Here is a 20,995-nt window from a genome sequence, read left to right as displayed (position 1 = left end):
CTGGGTGGCTCAGTCAGCTGAGCATCCGACTTTGGCTCAGGTCATGGTCTCGCGGTTCGTGGGTTCGAACCCTGGGTTGAACTCTGTGCTGACAGCTCAGAGCCTGGAGCCTGCTTCGGATTCTGGGTCTCCCTCTCTACCTCTCACCTTCTCATGCTCTGTCTCTCTGTCTCTGTCTCTGTCTCTGTCTCTCTCTCTCTCTCCCTCTGCCCGTCTCTCTCTAAAATAAATAAGCATTAAAAAAAATCTTTTAAAAAAAAAAGAATTGGATTCTAGTGCAAACAAAATGATCGTGGGGACAGCTAGCATTTACGGAGTGATTTCTGCCAGATATTACACTTCACACATGCCCTCGTTTATGTCATCACCCCCAACCCCAGGAGGTAGGCAATGCTGTCTCCCTGTTTCATATAAGGAATCAAAGCAATTAAACAACTTGCACAAATAGTGTCCAAGCCACTTGACCTCCAGACCGGTTTCCTCATTGACAAAAAGAGTCAGTGGATGATTTCTAAAGTTTCTTAGAACTGTGGGATGCTGGCATGCTCATAACTCTTGGGAAACCCCAATTTTAAGACGCACGCACATAGTATTGAGCACAGGTTGCTGGCTGGACTGGAAGGAGGCCCTGAGGACTAGGCTTGAGAAAATGTGGTGGTTGGGGCACCTGGGCAGCTCAGTCGGTTGGGCGTCCGACTTTGGCTCAGGTCCTGATCTCGCGGTTTGTGAGTTCGAGCCCCGCGTCGGGCTCTGTGCTGACAGCTCAGAGCCTGGAGCCTGCTTCGGATTCTGTGTCTCCCTCTCTGTCTGCCCCTCCCCTGCTCATGCTCTGTGTCTCTCTGTCTCTCAATAATAAATAAATGTTAAAAAGATTTAAAAAAAAAAAAAAAAAGAAAGAAAGAAAAGAAAATGTGGTGGTGCCCCGGCTGCCTGAGCCTCAGGAACTAGGAAACGCTTTTCAACCTATATGTTTTACTACTTGGCTCTGTGAGTTATATTCGTCATTTGGGCAGGTGTAGTGTTAGGCCACTTCTGCAAAGTAATTATTATACCAAAGTCGGGGGAAGGGAAATTTAAATGTATTAGGAAATATGCCAGGACCCTGCCGCTAAGCAGTCCACAGCCCAGCTGAGAATATATTCATTGGACAAACAAAACTATTCAAAATGGTCCATGAATGCGGTTGTGTAAGTAACTGATCACAACGAGCACCCTCTTTAATGCAGGCAGCACGGAAGGACGAACGACAGCCCCCCAAAGATGTCAATGTCCTAATCCCCTGCAGCCTGTGAATATGTTACCATATGAGCGTAGGGGAGGAAAAACTTCACCTCTACCCTCTTAGGGTCTCTGGCCGAGAATAAGAATTAAGCTGACATAAGACATTAACAGGAGAGAAGCAGACAAGTTTCATTACCCTGCAACATGTACACGGGAGCCTTCACAAGAGAACAAAGACCCAGGAAAGTGACACCAGAGCACAAAGCTTTTGTGCCTTTTCGACAAAGAAATGACGACTTTGTCAAGGGACAAGACGGAGGGGTTGGGGCTAGGGATGGTGAATGGTGCGAAAGTGACTAGGAGGTCTGTTGGAGGGATAACTGGGGGAAGCCAAGGGCCGTTCCAATGAGTGTGTTTATACAGATCCATTTCAGTGTGCATTCCCAGTCTGGTGGTAAGGACATCCCTCGCTTCCTGGCACAGGGAGGGCACCTCTCTCTCGGGGGAAATGTTACGGCCTGATTCTAAGCAGGAAAAGGTAGGTCAGAAAGCCCTCCCTGCAAGTGCTGTTTCTCAAGTGCCTTCCACTCTATAAAATAAGCAACATGCCACAGCAGCATGTTTTGAGGTGTCATGTCCCAAGCAACGTCACATGCTCAAAGGGACTTTACAGATATGGATTATGCTAAGGATCTTGAGATGGGGAGATTATCCTGGATTATACAAGCGAGCCTCTTCTAACCATGGGCGTCCTTTTAAGAGGGTGGCAGGAGACCAGAAGGGAAGGAAAATACTCGACTGCTCGTTTTGAGGGTAGACCGTCAGCCGCGGAATGTGGGTCACCTCTGACAGCCAGAAGTGGAAGGTCATGGATTCTCCCCTAGAACTTCCAAAAGGAAGCAGCCCCACTGATAACCTTAATATTAGCCCAGTGAGGCTAACTTTGGACGTCTGGCCTACGGAACCATATGAGAATACATTTCTGTTGTTTTTAAGCCACTAAATTCGTGGTAATTTCACAACCACCAGAAACTCATAAAGGGAAACCCAAAAAGAGGTAGCATTGCCCTCCCTCCCATTCTTAAAGGGTTGCCGCTAGCCCATAGGGCTTTGTCTCCCAAATCCTGCAGTCGGTCTAGATTGCCCCCCAAATGACCAAGTAACATATCACCCCTTCTACTGGACTGTCATATCTGGGGAGCAGCATCTACTGGAAGAAAAGGTACCCTTTCCTCCAGTCGTTGTCACTGTAAACCTGTCGCTGTCAATGGCACCTCCATGCATGCAGCACGTGTGGGATTTCTGAAAGAGAGGTCATGTGGGTTGATAGGTTATCAGCAGGAGCCCAGAGCCTGACTTGAATCTCAGCTCTGCCCCTGCCTAGCTCTGGGAAGTGGAGCAAGTTACTTAGTCTCTCTGTGCCTCTCTCTCTCTCTCTCTCTCTCTCTTTTTAGTATTCATTTTTGAGAGACATAGAGAGAGTGTGAGCGGGGGGGGGGGGGGGGAGGGGCAGGGAGAGAGGGAGACACAGAATCGGAAGCAGGCTCCAGGCTCCGAGCTGTCAGCACAGAGCCTGATGCGGAGCTCGAACCCACAAACCACGAGAACATGACCTGAGCCGAAGCCAGATGCTTAGCCAACTGAGCCACCCAGGCGCCTCTCTGTGTCTCTGTTTCTTCATCTGCACAACTGGGATCATGCTACCAGCACTCATTTCCTGAAGTCATTGCAAAGCTAGATTAAGGGCACGTGCCTAGGGTGCTTAGAACAATGCCTGGCATGGAATGAGAACTCAATTCCCCTTAGACGTTGTAGAGGCTGGCCTTAGAATTTTGTCCCACCCCCACCAAAGAAATCCCCTCTCCAAGACATGGTATCTCTCTCCAAGGGGGTTTCACTGGCGTGTTTATAGACAGGATGGAGGGAGTGGTTGCATCCCAGGGCATGCTGCCTTTTACTCCAAAAATTCCCTGTAAGTGTTGTTTCACAGCCACCAGCTGATACATGTTCTGGACCTCCCCAGGGAAGCCACACACCCCCATCTTCTCCAGACTGTCGGCCTCAGACTCTCTCAATCCCCTGATCTCAGTCCTCTATGTACAGGAATTGAAGTTCACCCCAGCTCTACCTAACTGGTCCACCCTGACCTACACCCGTCGCCCAACTTGGTTAACAGAGACCCTTCCATTGCCAGGACCCACTTTCTTTTTTAATTTTAGCTTTATTGAGGTATAATCGATAGACCAAAAAGTTGCACACATTTAGTATATACATCTTGATAAGTTTGTACGTATGTATACACCTTACACCCACAATACCGTCACCACAATGAAGATACCAAACATTTCACCTACAAAAATTTCCCTGTGTGTGTGTGTGTGTGTGTGTGTGTGTGTGTGTGTTTGGTAAGAACACATAAAATGAGATCCATTCTTTTAATGCATCTTGGACTGCACAACACTGTATGGTTAACTACAGGTACTAGGTTTTACAGCAGGTCTCCAGAACTTACCTTATATAACAAAAACTTTATATCCATTGAAAAGCAATTTCCCATTTCCTTCTCCCCCTAGCCCCTGCTAACCACCAATCTGTTCTCTGCTACTATGAGTGTGACTCCTTTCGATATTTCACGTTAAGTGAAATCATACAGTATTTGCCCTTCTGTGTTTGACTTATTTCACTCAGAATAATGTCCTGTAGTTTATCCATGTTGCCACGAGTGACAGGACTTTCTTATTTTTTAAGGCCAACTAGTATTCCATTATATATATGTCACATTTTCTGTATCCATTCATCTGCAGAAGCCACTTTCTCAAGGGATAACCAAAGTTGCAAATAAAGTGACTAGTCACCAGAGCTAAACTTCAACAAGTGGGCACTATAGGAGCCATTGGTTGGTTGTTCATATTGAAAGATTCCCACACCATTTGTGCCCACACCAATCATTGCCCAGGACCAGCTCCCACGACACTCCTGCCCACCCAAACCCTGCCCTGGGACCCAACCCACCTCCCCATAATTGGGCATCTACATTAACATCTGCTGGAGTAGAGAAGGGGGTCCAGAGTCCATTCTGATTGGCCAATTCCTGCACCATACCAGCTGTTAGTACTATCCTTGCAAATGGAAAATAATTCTACATATTGGTATGTAATAAGAATGAAAAGAAGGCGAGGGGAGAACTAGCTATCAGAGTGGTGTCGGATTTCTCAGGAAAGGGAAAGAGAAGCCACCCATCTATCCATTGTCTTCAGGTCTTTACCCAAGCAGGAACACGCTGATGACACCACCAAACGCTGGGAAGTTTTGGGGAAGAGGAAGGAGCACTTGATCAGCCACAGTAGAGGCAGCCCACATTTCCCAAGAAGGAAGGCAAAAACAGTACTTCCCTTCTAAGAAGTGTTTCTAGAACCTTGCCCATCTTCCCTCAAGAGGAAGACTGTTTCTTATCCACGTAAATCTGAGTGGATTGGCGACTTGCTTGTAACCAGGAGAATGTGATAGGAGTGGAGTTTCATGGCTTCCAGGGCTGGATCTTAACAGGACACATAGCCCGTTGGCGGGGAAACTCCTTCTTAGAGTTCTGAACTGCCATGGAAGCTGCCTGCCCAAGGTTGCCATGTTGGGAGGAAGGCCAAACTCCCCAAGTCTAAGGCTCCATAAAGGGGTGACAATGCACAGTCAGTTCCCAGCTGCTCCAGCCCCAGCCACTGCCTAACTGCAACCGTGTAAGAAACCCCAAGCCAGAATCACCCAGCTGAGCCCTTCCCAAAGCAAAGAAATCATGAGAGATGATAAAATGAACCTCGCTGTTTTAAGCCACTACATTTTGTGATGGTTTTTATGTAGCAGTGGATAGCGGGTACACAGCCCTTGGAGAATTTCCTGGAATCTTTCCACAGCCATCTCACGTGTCTCCCTTCTGCTTCCCTGTTCCAGGACTCTGTTTTCTGCTGAGTTTGTCAGAAGTCATGGCTCAGATGACCAAAGGTAAGTGTTCAACGCCTGACTTCTCCATAGTCCGAGACCAGGAAAGGTGGAGACCAAGGGTACATCTGGGACCACTCACATCCTCCAATGGGCTAGAGCAAAGAGGCTTGTTCTGGGAGTAGAACTTGGGGATGCTTGCTCCGACGCGGGGCTCGAACCCACGGACCGTGAGATCATGACCTGAGCCGAAGTCAGACCCTTTAACCGACCGAGCCACCCAGGCGCCCCAGGTTTTATTTATTTATGCAATCTCTACACCCAATGTGGAGCTCAAACTCACGACCCCAGGATTAAGAGTCACACGCTCTTCCAACGGAGTCGGCCAGGCACCCCTTAATGTATCTTTTTACTGTAGTGTCCTTTGTTCATTTTTTTTCAGTCACCACAATGTGCCCAATGTAGAAATAGAACAGAGGCTAAAACACACAAAGGAAGTGAAGTGAGCACTCCAGAGGGGAGAGACAGAGCAGGACGGTAATCATTTTATTCTGATAATAAGCGAGGCACCAAAACAAAAACAAAAAAAATAAACAAGATGACTTAAGGCTAACTTTAATCCCCTAGAGATCTCACTAGATTCTGATTCAGCAGGTGTAAGGGTGGGGCCTGAGCTTCTGCATTTCTAACCAACTGCTGGGGGATGCATTCTGAGTAGCCAGACTGCATTGTGGCCCCCATCAGGTTCCCAGTCCCCTCTCCCTGTGAACACCGCATAGGGAGTGTTCGAGATACTTCCTCGGCTCCAATCATTCCCAAGAGGGCCCACCTTAAGGTCATTAGCGTATCTCTATCTATTTGGAGTCATACATAGACTTGCAAAGATAATGTGAACCCGTATCCGAATATACCTCCTGTGGGTCCCTACACTTTCAAGTTTTTATAATCCTAGCTGATACGTCTTGTGTGCCAGGCACTGCCCAACACACTTTACATGTATTAATTCACTTACTCTTCACAATAATCCATTTTACAGATGAGGGTACAAGGCACAGAGAGATGCAAAGACACACGGCTGATAAGTTGTGGAGCCAGGATCGACCCCAGGGTCTTAACCAATCCATTCCCCCCTTTTAAAGATTCTGCAATGGGGGCACCTGGGTGGCTCAGTGGGTTAAGCGCGCGACTCCTGATTTCGGCTCACATCATGATCTCACGGTTGGTGAGACCCAGCCCTGCAGAGGGCTCTGCACTGACAGTGCGGAACCTGCTTGGGATTCTCTCTCTCTCTCTCTCTCTCTCTCTCTCTGCCCCTCCCTCCCTCTCTCTCAAAATAACTAAATAAAAACTTAAATAACTAAATAAGTAAAAATAAAAATACTGTGCCGATCTTGAGAATAGCACCATTATATTGCATTGAAATTTTTGTGTGAAAATTAACGCCAACTCCAGACCTCTGTCATGCAAACGAATCCTCACTTTGTTCTGTAACTTGGGTTTCGTAGCTCTCGTTTTGTAATGTACTTAAGATCTCAAAAGAGGAAAAGGGTGTAGGCTTCCTCATCCTGAAGAGGCCCCAGTCAGAGAGGCAAAGCCAAATGGTAATAGACATCTCTCAACCCCGCTGACATCTGACCTGCCCCCTCTTTTCCCTGCAGCAGCTACCTGTCCACAGTGCCCCCAACACGCTTTCTGTGTCCACGGCACTTACTGTACCTGCGACTCTGGATACGCTTCTGACTCTGGGAAGAAATTCTTCACATTCCCCCTTGAGACATGCAATGGTAAAGGGGTAATTTTCAAACCACCCGGTGGCGGGAGTGGAAGGGAGGCAGCATGGGGACTCCTGTGGGTGGTGACTGCCACGCGGAAAAATCTATTGGCTCAACACTCATCAAGAAAGAAATGCTTCCGGGGCACCTCGATGGCCCAGTCAGTTAAGTGTCTGACTTGGGCTCGGGTCATGATTTCATGGTTCCTGAGTTTGAGCCCCACATTGGGCTCTCTGCTGTCAGCGCAGAACCTGCTTGGGATCTTTTGTCTCCCTCTCTCTCTGCCCATCCCCCCACAGGCATGGGTGTTTTCTTTCCTCTTTCATTCTCTCTCTCTAAAATTAAATAAACTTAAAAGTAACATCTTTAAGAACGGGGGAAAGGAGGGAGAAAGGAAAGGAGGAAGGAGAGAGAAAGAAAGAAAGAAAGAAAGAAAGAAAGAAAGAGGAAGGGAGGAAGGGAGGGATGAAAAAGAAAAAGGAAAGAAAGAAAGAAAGAAAGAAAGAAAGAGAAAGAAAAGAAAGAAAGGGAAAGAAAGAAAGGGGAGGAAGGGAGGGAGAAAAGAGAAGAAAGAAACAAACAAAGAAAAGACAAAAAGGGAGGGGGGAAACAGAAAAGGAAAGAAAAAGAAAGAAAGGGAAGAAGGAAAGGAGGGAGGAAAGAGAGAAAGAAAGAGGAAAGGGAGGAAGGGAGGGAGGGAGGAAAGAAAGAAAAAGAAAGAGAGGGAAGGGAGGAAGGAAGGGAGGGAAGAAAGAAAAAAGAAAGAAAGGAAGAAAGAGAAAAGAAAGAAGGAAAGAAAGAAAGGAAAATAAAGAAAGAAAAGGGAAGGGAGGGACAAAAGAGAGAAAAAGGAAAGAAAGAAAAGAAAAGAAAGAAAAAGAGGGAAGGAAGGGAGGGAGCAAAGAGAAAGGAAGAAAGAAAGGAAAGAAAGGGAGGGAGGAAAGAGAAAAAGAAAGAAAAAGGGAATGGAGAAAGGAAGGGAGGGAGGAAAGAAAGAAAAAGAAAGAGAGAGAGAGGGAAGGGAGGAAAGAAAGAAAGAGAGGGAAGGGAGGAAAGAAAGAAAGAAAGAAAGAAAGAAAGAAAGAAAGAAAGAGAAAGAAAGAAAGAAAGAAAGAAAGAAAGAAAGAAAGAAAGAAAGAAAGAAAGAAAGAAAAAGAGAGAGGGAAGGGAGGAAAGGAAAGGAAAGGAAAGAAAGAAAAGAAAGAAAGAAAAAAAGAAAGAAAGAAAGAAAGAAAAAAAGAAAGAAAGAAAGAAAGAAAGAAAGAAAGAAAAAGAAAGAAAGAAAGAAAGAAAGAAAGAAAGAAAGAAAGAAAGAAAGAAAGAAAGAAAAAGAGAGAGGGAAGGGAGGAAAGGAAAGGAAAGGAAAGAAAGGAAAGAAAGAAAAAAAGAAAGAAAGAAAGAAAGAAAGAAAGAAAGAAAGAAAGAAAGAAAGAAAGAAAGAAAGAAAGAAAGAAATTCACGAAATCAGCATCTTCTTTCATTTATTTGGAAGTTCTGATAGACTTTTCCATCCCCTTCACGGCGACCTCCTCTTCTCTTAATTTCATAATCACCCATGTGTGTCTGTGCCATCGTCTTCCAAACTCAGCAGTTACTCCCCCCGCCAAGATGCACTGTTTTCCCCAGCAAGACGCTTCGTTTCAGGTAAAGGAATGAAGAGCGAACTCACCGTGATGGGCACCGAGTAACAAGCGTAGGGTCACCGCGCTATGCACCTGAAATTAATACAACACACGTCCCTGTGTGTTAACGATACAGGAATTAAAAAAAAAAAAAGAAAGAAAGAAAGAAAAAGAAAAAGCTGCTTCATTTCACCCTTGCTTCCCCTCCCCCAGGAAAGAAGTGAGATCCGGAGAACGCTGTTGTTTCACCCCCCTCCTTAGCTCCCCTGCCACATCCCGGTGAAGTTCACATCTTCTCAGGGTTCCCTGCTCGCCCCTGCTTCCCCTGCCCTGCCTTTGCCCACAGGCTGAGGTTTCTCTTCTTCCTGGTTCCACGCTTGCCATCTGTCCTTTATTTGGGTCACTTTCTCCTGTGCTTGCTTCGCGCCGGGCGCTCTCTCGGCTGTTCACTTTCGCGAGAAGGTTCTATCCTGCCCAGGTGGGGAGTGTTCCGTCCTCTTATCCGCGTGATCCATCAGCGACCCTCCCACGGGTCACAGAACTGTCTTCAAGCTTGCGGGACTGCAGAGGGAACGCAGCACCATCTGAGGCTCATTCCTCTGCGGCCACTTCTGTCTCACGCTCACTGAGGTTCCTTGCCGGCTCCCCAGGGAGAACATCCTTACTTTCCATTGGCTTAGGGGTGCGACCTGAAAGCTGACACGGGGAGGCTGGGGGACAGAGTGCCTGCGAGATGGGAACGAGACCGTCACGTCTGGCTTCCTCAAAAGAGAATGGCGATGGAGCAGGCAGCAAAGCTCATCTGCGACGCTATGTCACAGTCTGAAAATTCCCCATTTCGTGTTTGCCAGATCGGATGGGGACATCCTCACCACCCGCGTGACATTTGGAAAGGGGCGACGGGGACCCTCAGGACTGGAGACATGTTGACTTAATCAAGACATTCTCCCTCAGTCGGTTAATCTAGCAGGTGTATGACTGTGCCCGAGTTGCTGTAACAAAACACCACGGACCGGGCTGCTTAAACAACAGAAGTTTATTTTCTCGCCGTTCTGGAGGCTGGAAAGCCCACGGTCGAGGTTCTGGCTGTTCTCTTTTCTGGAGAAAACCTCTCTTCCTGGCTTGAAGGTGTCTGTCTCCTTGCTGTCTCTTCACATGGCCTTTCGTCACTGCACACACACAGTGGTCGGGCAGGGAAGGAAGCCCTCGTGTCTCTTCTTCTACAGACACTAATCCTATCAGATCGGGGCCCCATTCTCATGATCGCATTTAGCCTGTTCCATCCTTAGACACCCCATTTCCAAACACAGCCACACGGGGAGTTAGGATTTCAACATATTGAATTGAGGAGACCTACAAACATTCATAACAGCAGACATGGTCAGTATTCCACTTTAGATGCCCTCGGCCTTGGCCATTCTTTTGCCAAGTCTAAGGCTCTCTCGGGCTACCGGAGACCCCTCAGCTCATGCTCGGGACAGGTGGGAGTATCAGGGAGTAAGCTATCCCACTGCTTTCCCGATAAATGGTAAGATTGGGCAGACAAAAGCATTATCAACCGTCGCCAGAGCATGGAAAGAGCCCAAGCGTCCGTCACTTGATGAGGGGATAAAGAAGATGTGGTATATCTATACAGTGGACTGTTACTCCGCCATAAAAAAGAATGAAATCTTTGGATGAAACTGGCGTGTATTGTGCGAAACAAAATAAGTCAGAGAGAGATAGATACCATGATTTTGATCATATGTGGAATTTAAGAAGCAAAACAGATGAACATAGGGGAAGGGGAAGAGAGAGAGAGAGGGAGGCAAACCATAAGAGATCCTTAGCTATAGAGAATAAACCGAAGGTTGATGGAGGGAGGTGGGAGGGGGTAAGCTAGATGGGTGATGGGCATTAAGGAGGGATGTGCACCGAGTAATGTGTTGCGATGAGCACTGGGTGATGTGTGGAAGTGACGAATCACCAAATTCTACTCCTGAAACCAATATTACGCTGTATGTTAAGTAACTACAATTTAAATAAAAACTTAAAAGAGAGAACGATTTCGCGGATAAATATCCCAGCCCCCCACCCCTTGGAAAGTGCCTCTGAAGTGTGTGCTCTACACCACCTCCCAGAGGTTCCCAGGGGAATTGAGTCCCTATCGCCCACAATGGAAACTTACCTCTTTATTTTCTGCTGTCCTTTCCCTGTCTCATTTCACCACCTCCCTTCCAGTGTCTTCTGAGATCACCTCCCACATGAAGTACTTGCCCATGAATTCTTATCTCAATGCCTGCTTCTCAGAGAACCCAACCAAAGTCAATGAGGAAAGGGAAGAACAAAGACAACCCATTACCTTGACTGAGTTGTCCCAGAAAGCCAGGACAGACCCTGGTGGAACGGGTATAGCCTCTGGCGTGTATTAGATGCTCCATAAATCTTTGTCAAATGAATGTCTAAATTCCTCTTTTGTGTTCCAGACATTGATGAATGTAAACCACCCATTAGCATATATTGTGGACTTAACGCTGCATGCCAGAATGTCGAAGGAAGTTTCCACTGCCACTGTAATCCTGGGTACAAACTCCTCTCTGGGGACACACAATTCGAGAATTCCAATGCGAACACTTGTCAAAGTAAGAAACGTCTTGTCTTCCTGTCTCCCTTCTTTGTTTTTCATCGAATCTAATGCCAGAAAGTGTGTGTGTGTGTGTGTGTGTGTGTGTGTGTGTGTGGTGAGGCTAGGACATGTTTCCATTTTCTGGAGGTAAATCGATGATGGAAAGAGGAGGTAAAAAAGGAAAGAAGGAAGTATAGAGAAATAATGGGGTTAATAAGACAAGAGGCCTTTGGAAATGGGGGTAATGAGGTGCTAAGACAGGATTCTTTGAATTGCAAAGAGGAACTCACTCAGGCTAACTTAAGCAGAAAAGATGAATTTATGATAAGGATGCTTGGATGTGTCTTGGAACTCGAGGACAAAAATACAGCTGGGCTTCTGGAATGAACTGAAACAGGGGACTCTAGTGCACACGATCAGGGCACCTCAGTCTCTGATACTCTTTGGGTCTGCCCCTTTCTTCTTTTTCACCACGAACTGGCTTTCTCTGCCTTCTTAGTCCGCAGGACAGGAAATATGGCCGCCAAGTCCAAATCTTACCATGGTTAATGATCCAAGCACTCAAAGATCAATCAGTTGACTCTCTTTTGGATCTAACTGCAAATTGTTTGGAAATGTACCAATTAGTCCAGTTTGAGTCATATGCCCACCTTTGGATCTCTATCCAGGAGAGGCACCATCTTGTATAAGCATGAGCACTCTCACGGAAACCACATAGACAGGGAAACCTTTGCACAAGAAATATGGGAGGTGATAGCTAGAAGAAGCGAGGGGTAGATGGTAGGGTAGGAACATCCTGAACTTACCTCCCCCCATGAAGACACCAAAGCTGCAACTACATTAGAGCAACTCTCTCTGAGAGTGACCCGAAGACTAGCCGAACAGCTCTTCCACAGGTAAAGACACGGAAATAAAGCCACATCAAGGAGGGTAACAGCAGCAAAACACGGTCAGGTCAGGAACCAAAACCCCCATTGTAGTGACCCACAGGCTGGAGGGATGTCACCAGTACAAAGGTTCTCCCTGAGCAGCAGGGCATTCAGGCTCCACATCATGCAACACCCATCTGGGGACCTGCACCAGGAAGGCAAGCCCCCAGAATGTCTGGCTTTGAAAATCAATAGGGTATATCTATCAATAATTACTTTAAACGTAAATGCTCCAATCAAAAGACATAGGGTGACTGAATGGATTTAAAAACCAAGACACATCTATCTGCTCCCTGTAAGAGACTCACTTCAGACCTAAAGACATGCAGATCGGGGGCATCTGGGTGGCTCAGTCAGTTGAGTGACTGACTTCGGCTCAAGTCATGATCTTGTGGTTCGTGAGTTCAAGCCCCACATCAAACTGGCGGCTATCAACTTGTCAGCATGCAGCCCACTTCACATCTTCTGTCCCCTTCTCTCTTCCCTCCCCAAAATAAAATAAAATAAAATAAAATGGAATAAAATAAAATAAAATAAAATAAAATATGAAGACACGTGCAGATTGAACATGAAGGGATGGACAAAGATATTCAAGCAAACGTAAATAAACCAGCAAACCAAAAGCTGAGGTAGTGATACTTAGACTAGATAAACTTTAAAATAAGGACTGCCATTATATAATGATGAAGGGATCAATCCAATAAGAGGATATAACAACAGCAAATACGTATGCACCCAACATAGAAGCACCTAAATATATGAAGCAAATATTAACAGACATAAAGGGGAAGATTGGCAGTAATACTCGATAGTAGGGGGCTTTATCACCCCACTTACATCGTTGGATAGATCATCCAGACCAAAAATCAGTAATGGAACAGTGGCTTTGAATGACACGTGAGACCCGGTGGACTTAACAGGTATATTCAGAACATTTCTTCCCAAAACATCAGAATACACATTCTTTCCAAGTGCACACAGAGCAGTCTCCGGATAGTTCTATGTTAGAGGCCGCAACGCAAGTTCTCAGTGCATTTAAGAAGATTGAAATCTTCCAGATTTCAAGATCAAGATCAAGAGTCACATGATCCGCCTACCGAGCCAGCCAGGCGCCCCTGACCCAAAATCTTAGGGACACAGCAAAAGCAGTTCTAAGAAGGAAGTTTATAGTAATACACGTCTACCCCAAGAGACAAAAAAAAAAAAAAAGAAAAGATCTCAAACACTAAACCTTATACCTAAAGGAATTAGGGAAAAAAAGAAAAGAGCTCAAAGTTAGTAGAAGGACGAAAATAATAAAGATCAGAGCAGATGTACTACCAGGTATTTATCCAAAGGATCCAAAAATGCTGATTCAAAGAGGCACCTGCACCCCAATGTTTGTAGCAGCACTATCAGCAATAGCCAAATTATGGAGAGCGCCCAAATGTTTATCAACTGATGAACGGATAAAGAAGATGTGGTGTATATATACAATGGAATACTATTTGGCGATGAAAAAGAATGAAACCTTGCCATTTGTGACAACCGCAGATGGAACTAGAGTGTATTATGCTAAGCGAAATAAGTCAATCAGAGAAAGACAAATATATGCTTTCACTCATATGTAGAATTTAAGAAACACAGCAGATGAACACAGGAGAAGGGAAGGAAAAATAAGATAAAAACAGAGAGGGAGGCAAACCATAAGAGACTCTTAGATACAGACAACAAACTGAGGGTTGCTGGAGGGGAGGTGGGGGGTGGGTGAAATGGGTGAGGCCATTAAGGAGGGCACTTGTTGGGATGAGCCCTGGGTGTTGTACGTAAGTGATGAATCGCTAAATTCTACTCCTGAAACCAATATTACACTATATGTTGACTAATTTGAATTTAAACAAATAAATTTAATTTAAAAAAATAAATAAAATGATATTCTACCAAAAAAAAAAAAAAACAATCAGAGCAGAAATAAATTAAAGACTTCAAAAAAACAATAGAAAAAATCAGTGAAACTAAGAGAGGGTTCTTTGAAAAGATAAACACGTGATAAACCTGTAGGCAGGCTCATCGAGAAAAAAAGAAATTCACTAATTCATTGAATCAGTAGATACACCTCACAGGGTATAGATTTCACAGGGTGTTGCAAGGATTAAGTAAGGCTTAAATGAAATACTACCATACAGAGCACTCAGGACACTGCCTACAGAGGTTTGCTAATGTGTTTCACATTTCATCTGGTTCTAATATATATATATATATATATATATATATATAATAATTATATGTAAATATATATTATATAATATAATAAAATATATTATATTATATAATATATAATATATTTATGTATAATAAAATTTTATAATTATATACATAATATATATAATATAATTATATATATAATATATAATATATAAACTCTCTGATCCTACTAGATAGACTTAACCTCAGTCTAATGGTTAACTGGGATGTCAGCATGTGTTGGCCTTTCCTCATTTTCCTAAAATAGAGATGGGGATCCTCACAAAGTCCAAGAAGCTACGCACAAAGGTCTCGTTAAGGGCTGATAACCAAAAACTGATACTCCTGTTTCAGTTGTCGTTCGCAGCCAGCCTGAATTTTAAAACCAGAAGGATCTAATTTCCTGTCCCCTCGGCCATTGCGGTTATTTTTGTCCAGCCAAGACTGAATTAAAGAATCTAGAGTTTACGTTTTCCTGCTTCCTCAATGCCAGAGTATCTCTACCCCAGCAATATTGATATTTGGGGTCCAATAATTCTCTGTGGTTGGGAGCCACCGTGTGCATCGTAGGCTGTGAAGCACCCAAGCCTCCACCGCTAGGTGCCAGTAGCATTCCCCATCACAAGTTGTGATGGTAAAATGTCTCCAGCCATCGCCAACATCCCCTGGGGGCAATGTTGGCGGGACCCAACATTTTGATGGGACCCCCCCCCCATCAAAAAACACTGCTTTCCACCAGGATAAGGAACTTGACTCTGATCTCTCAAAAGAGCACAACCTTGTCCGTGAACATAAAAAAATTGAGTTCAAAAGAAAAAAAAAAAAAAAAAAAGAACAAAAACCAGACTCTTAACTGTAGAGAACAAACCAGGGGTTGCCAGAGGGGAGGTGGGTGGGGGGATGAGTGAAATAAGTGACGGGGATGAAAAGTACGCTTATCCTAATGAGCACTGAGTAATGTACAGAATTGTTAAGTTGGTATACTGCACACCTGAAACTAATGTAATGCTATATGTCAACAATACTGGAATTTAACAGGTAATAATAAAAATTTTTTAAAATAAAGAAGGGCCGCCTGGGTGGCTCAGTCGGTTAAGCGTCCAACTTGGGCTGAGATCATGATCTCACAGTTTGTGACTTTGAGCCCGGCATCGGGTTCTGTGCTGATGGCTCAGAGCCTGGAGCCTGCTTCGGATTCTGTGTCTCCCTCCCTCTCTGCCCCTCCTCTGCTGGCGCTCTGTCTCTCTGAAAAATAAACAAAAAAAATGTTTTTAAATAAAAAAAAAATAAACAGCATGGGTTTAGACCTTCTAGGTGCAAAGTTGTTCACCCTGCCCGTCCACCTCTCCGCCCTTTCACTCTCAGTTCCAGCAGTAACTTCCCTTTATATCTTTTGCAGAAACCACTTCCTCAAAGACGACCAGAGACACGGAAGAGGTGAGTAGAAGTTGAGTCTTGGAACCCAGATAACAAGTATCCACAAAGCCCAAAATTAGCATGTGGGTGTGGATACCGTATACTATATGTGTGCTAGACATTGTATATCATACATATATAAATGTCATATATATTTCATATTACATGTTAAGGTATATAATATATTTTAATATAGTTTTTAATTATAATAGAAATTAATTATGATATAATAGTACGATATTATATGTAATTTATATTATGTATAACTGAAATATGCATATGGGTTGCCGTGTTTATCGCTATACGTACATTCCTATGTATCTCATGGCAGAGTTAGAAAGAGTGTGTGTGTCCATACGGATGTGTGTGTGTCTGTGTGTGTATATACTGCCCCCGAAAGATAGGATTTATCCCAGGCCGAGAAAGGTGGACTAAATGAAACTGTACAGAGACCCAAATATCCAATAGCTTTAAAAAGATGGGGCTTTATTACTTTCTTTATTTAAATGTTTTTATTTATTTTTGAGAGAGAGACACAGAGGTGAGTGGGGGAGGGGCAGAGAGAGAGGGAGACACAGAATCGGAAGCAGGCTCCGGGCTCTGAGCCATCAGCGCAGAGCCCGATGCAGGGCTCGAACCCACACACCGCGAGATCATGACCTGAGCCGAAGTCGGACGCTTGACTGACTGAGCCACCCGGGCTCCCCAGTCTTTATTACTTTCTGACTTAACTAAGTCCAGGCTGGTGAGGCCTTTCAGGGTACCCACGTTCTTCCCATACTGCTGCTCCACCATCCCCCAGCACCTTGTCCTCAATGATATGACCTAAAATAGGTTGCTCCAAAGCTGCATTTGTATTGGTGGGTGGTGGGGAGATAGAGTCCAGGGCAATTTGTCTGGAGCACAGGGTGAAGAGGGAAGAGTTGGGAAAAGGGATACATCTACTCACTCTATAATACGCTAATGAAGTTGTGATCATTTCCTTGGAGAGCTGTCTGAAAGCAACAATCCAGAAGCTGAAGGTAGCCCGGCCAAAAACTAGCTGCAAGGGAGGCTGGGACAATGTGGCCTTCAGACGGAGAACATGGTCCATATAAAATCTGAGGAATCCATTCAATTATTAAAAAGAAGGGGGAGGGGCGCCTGGGTGGCTCAGTCAGTTAAGTATCTGGCTCTTGGTTTCAGCTCAGGTCACGATCTCATGCCTCGTGAGTTCCAGTCCACATAGGGCTTTGTGATGACAGTGCAGAGCCTGCTTGGGATTCTCTCTCTCTCTCTCTCTCTCTCTCTCTCTCTCTCTCTCTCTCTCTCTCTTTCTCTCTGTCTCTCTCTCTTTCTCTCTGTCTCTCTCTCTCTCTGCCTCTCCCCTGCTCACTCTCTCTCTCTCTCTCTCTCTCTCTCTTTCAATCTCAATGTAAATAAATAAACTTAAAAAAAATTTTTTAAATAAAAGGAAGGGGGAGGGGAATGGATACTGTAGGCAATTACACGAGACAGACCAAGAAAGTGCCTTTTAGGTAGCAATCACTTAGCCTCTGTAAATGGACTCTGAATGTTAACAAAGGAAGGACCCGTGTCTCTGAGAATCTATCGTCTAGCAGAATGGGCTGGTCCCTTCCTCTCCCCACTCCCCACCCTCACCCTGCTCTACTCCAGAGGGACTGCTCACACCTTGACCTCCAAGCTCCAGGCCTCCAGGTACATGCTGCTGTCTCTACCTGAAACTCTGTTCCCAGTACCTCACCTGGCTGGCTTCCTTCCTCTCTTCTCTGCTCAAGACTCAATTCAAGCATCACATCCTCCTGGATGGCCTCCGTAAGCCCTCCCATATGAGTTAATACCCCCTTCCCCAGGTTCTTCTGCTGGAGGGATGGGGAGGTCAGAAGTACAGTCAGAGGTTCAAATCTCAGCACTTCAGTGGCAAGTGACATGGGCAAAATGACACAACCTTTCTGTATTAGCCAGGGATCTCCAGAGAAACGGAACCAACAGGGGACCCAGAAGAAAGAGATATGTTATAAGGAACTGGCTCATGCGATTATGGAGCCCCACATGTCCCAAGATACGCAGTAAACAAGCCAGAGATTCAGGACATCCAATGGTGTTGTTCCACTTCAAACCCAGAGGCCTGAGACCCAGAAGAGCTGGAGTTTCAGGCAAGCATGAAGGAAACAAAACCTCTGTCCCAGCTCAAGGCAGTCAAGCAGGCAGTCAGGCAGAAGAAAGTTCCCTCTTGCTCAGACATCTTGTTCTATTCAGGCCCTCAACCAATTGGACGAGGCCCACTCACGTTGGGGAGGGCAATCAGTCCATCTACCCATCCAAATATTCATTTCATCCAGAAACACTCTCACAGACACACCAAGGGTCATGCTTGACCAAATATAGCTGGGTACTCTCTGACCCAGCCAAGTTGACACATAAAATTAACCATCACACTCTCCAAGACTGATTTACTCATCTGTAAGATGGGGTAGTAATGGCCTCTACCTCCTTGGAAGGATGGAAAGGTTAAATGAAATAATACATGTAGAGTACTTAGCAGAGTGCCTGGTCCAGAGTATACCTTCTTCCGTCTAGGTTCTCCATTGTTATCTCTGGTGGGCCCACAATAGTCACAGTCATGTGTTGTCACCACCTAGACAGTGAGCTTCTTGAGGGCAGGAATCAGTCCAAGCCCGCACTGGGAGTGCAACAAGTGTTCACTGAAGTAGTGAACAAATAATCGTGTAATTATCATGTAACAGGAACATTTCATTATGAAGTTTCATTGCCCATTTCCTCAAAACGTGAAACATAGTGGGGCACCTAGATGGCTCAATCAGTTGAATATCCAACTCTTGATTTCAGCTCAGGTCATGATCGCGGGGTTGTGGGACTGAACCCCATGTGGGGGGCTCCACCCTGATTGAGATTCTCTGTCTCCCTCTCCCTCTCTCCCCTGCTTGCTCTCTCTCTCTCTCTCTCTCTCTCTCTCTCTCTCTTTCTCTCTAAAATAAAATTTAGAAAAAGGTGAACATAGAATTACCATATGACGCAGCAATTCTACTCCTAGGAATATACCCAAGGGAACTGAAGGCAGAGACTCAGACACTTGCACACCTGTGTTCATAGCGACACTATTCACAGTAGTCAAAAGGAAGAAACAGCCCAAGTGTCCATCAATAGATGAATGGATTTTTAAAAAGTAGATCCCCAGGGTAGAATGTGATTGAGTCATAAAAAGGAGTAAAGCTCTGATTCACGTTACAACATGGGTAGACCTTGAAACCATCATGCTGGGTGAAGGAAGCCAGACACAAAAGGTCACGTAGTGTAAGGTTCCATTTCTATGAAATGTCCGGGACAGGCAAATCCACTAAAGCAGATTAGCGGTGTCCAGAGGCTGGGGGGAGGGGGCGTGGGGAGTGATCACTTCATGGGTTTTATCTTGGGATGCTGGAAATGTTTTGGAACTACACAGAGGTGGTGGTTGCACCACCTCGTGCATATTCTAAGTTGCCCCGCACCTTATACCTTAAGAGGGTGCATTTCGTGTTGTCCAAAGTACATCCCAGTTAACAAAATGCGTTGCCAGAAAAAGGTGCAAAGTCCTCTCGCTGGATCAGACACTACAATAGCAATTCTTTTTTTTTTTTTTAACGTTTATTTATTTTTTTTGAAACAGAGAGAGACAGAGCATGAACGGGGGAGGGTCAGAGAGAGAGGGAGACACAGAATCTGAAACAGGCTCCAGGCTCTGAGCTGTCAGCATAGAGCCTGATGCGGGGCTTGAACTCACGGACCGTGAGATCATGACCTGAGCCGAAGTCGGACGCTTAACCGACTGAGCCACCAGGCGCCCCACAATAGCAATTCTGAAGGGCAGATGCTCTGGTGCCTACCCTGTACGAATGAGTTTCAACCATGAACATCTCAGCTGTCATTTAGTGGACAGAGGTATGTTTTCTATGGAGGCTGCTTGTAAACTAGCAAACTCAGCTCAGGATTTCCACAAAGCTCAGACCAAAGGAGCCAAACCTTAAAAAGATTTGCTCGAACCCTGGTTCTGAATGTTCCTGCAGCCCTTTTTTATATATCACTCTGCTTATAACTCTTCGGTGCGATTGCATTTTCCTCCTAAGAGCATCCATGACACCCATGAACTCTGAGCACCTACGTCCGCCAGGGACTGTTCTAGATGCTGTTTCGTGAAGAAGACAAAGTCCCTGTCCTGATGGGTTTTACTGTCTAGTAACTGAACACGCAGCCCTACCTCGTGTTGTTGGGATTCATTTTACTGCACTTCGCAGGTATCGTGTTTTTTACAAATTGAAAGTTTGGGGAGTCCCCCCCCCGCTACAGAACAAGCCTGTTGGCGTCATTTTTCCGACAGCATTTGCTCACTTCGTGTCTTTGTGTCACATTTTGATCATTTTCACAGTATTTCAAACTTTTTCATTGTTATTACATCTGTTATGTTGATCTGTGATCAGTGATCATGAGCTGCTGAAAGCTCAGGGGACGATTAGCATTTTTTAGCAATAAAGTATTTTTTACTTAAGGTAAAAAATGTGCCTTTACTTAAGGCACACTTTTTATGTTGATTGATTGGTTGGCTTTTTTTTTTTAATGTTTATTTATTTTTGAGAGAGAGAGAGAGAGAGAGAGTCAGAGTGTGAGTGGGGGAGGGACAGAGAGAGAAGGAGACACAGAACCTGAAGCAGGCTCCAGGCTCTGAGCTGTCAGCACAGAGCCCAAAGCGGGGCTCGAACCCACGGACCGTGAGATCATGACCTGAGCTGAAGTCAGATGCTTAACTGACTGAGCCACCCGGGCGCCCTTAAAGTTTTTATTTTAATGCCAGTTGGTTAACATACAGTGTTATATTAGTTTTAGGTGGACACGATAGTGATTCGACAATTCCACACATCAGCCGGTGGTCATGGGTTAAATAGGTGATGGAGGTTAAGGAGTGCACTTGCGGTGAGCACTGGGTGACGTGAGGCTTGTACATTTTTTAGACATGCTGCTATTGCACACTTCATAGACTACAGTATAGTGTAAGCAAAACTTTTATAGGTACTGGGAAACCAAAAAGTTTATTTGAATAGCTTTACCGTGCTATTCACTTCACTACCGGGGTCTGGAACCAAACCTGCAATCTCTGAGGTGCGTCCGTACCCACAAATCCCCTGGGAAAGTGGGTGAAATGCAGATTTGGACTCATGCCCCAAGAGTCTGCATTCCAAACAGGCTGCCAGGTGATGCTGATGCCGCTGGTCCAAGGACCACGCT

The 20,995-nt window shown here is 45.2% G+C and overlaps 1 protein-coding gene across 2 annotated transcripts in view; it reads left to right on the top strand.

The window, feature by feature from the left end:
- Positions 1-20,995, top strand: part of ADGRE3 (adhesion G protein-coupled receptor E3) — a 54,068-nt gene that overhangs the window by 11,681 nt on the left and 21,392 nt on the right. The window contains exons 3-6 of one of the 2 annotated variants that reach the window (XM_023246424.2): positions 5,164-5,214; positions 6,813-6,935; positions 11,011-11,166; positions 15,702-15,739. In XM_023246424.2, the coding sequence (XP_023102192.2) occupies positions 5,164-5,214; positions 6,813-6,935; positions 11,011-11,166; positions 15,702-15,739 (368 nt within the window). Of the gene's footprint in view, positions 1-5,163; positions 5,215-6,809; positions 6,936-11,010; positions 11,167-15,701; positions 15,740-20,995 lie in introns of both variants that reach the window. The other variant, XM_023246420.2, reaches the window with a different exon arrangement.

The sequence above is a fragment of the Felis catus genome, chromosome A2 (assembly GCF_018350175.1).
Source record: "Felis catus isolate Fca126 chromosome A2, F.catus_Fca126_mat1.0, whole genome shotgun sequence".
In the NCBI taxonomy this organism is placed as follows: domain Eukaryota; kingdom Metazoa; phylum Chordata; class Mammalia; order Carnivora; family Felidae; genus Felis; species Felis catus.
The sequence above is the reverse complement of the archived record's forward strand: the minus strand, read 5'-3'. Positions and strand labels throughout refer to the sequence as shown.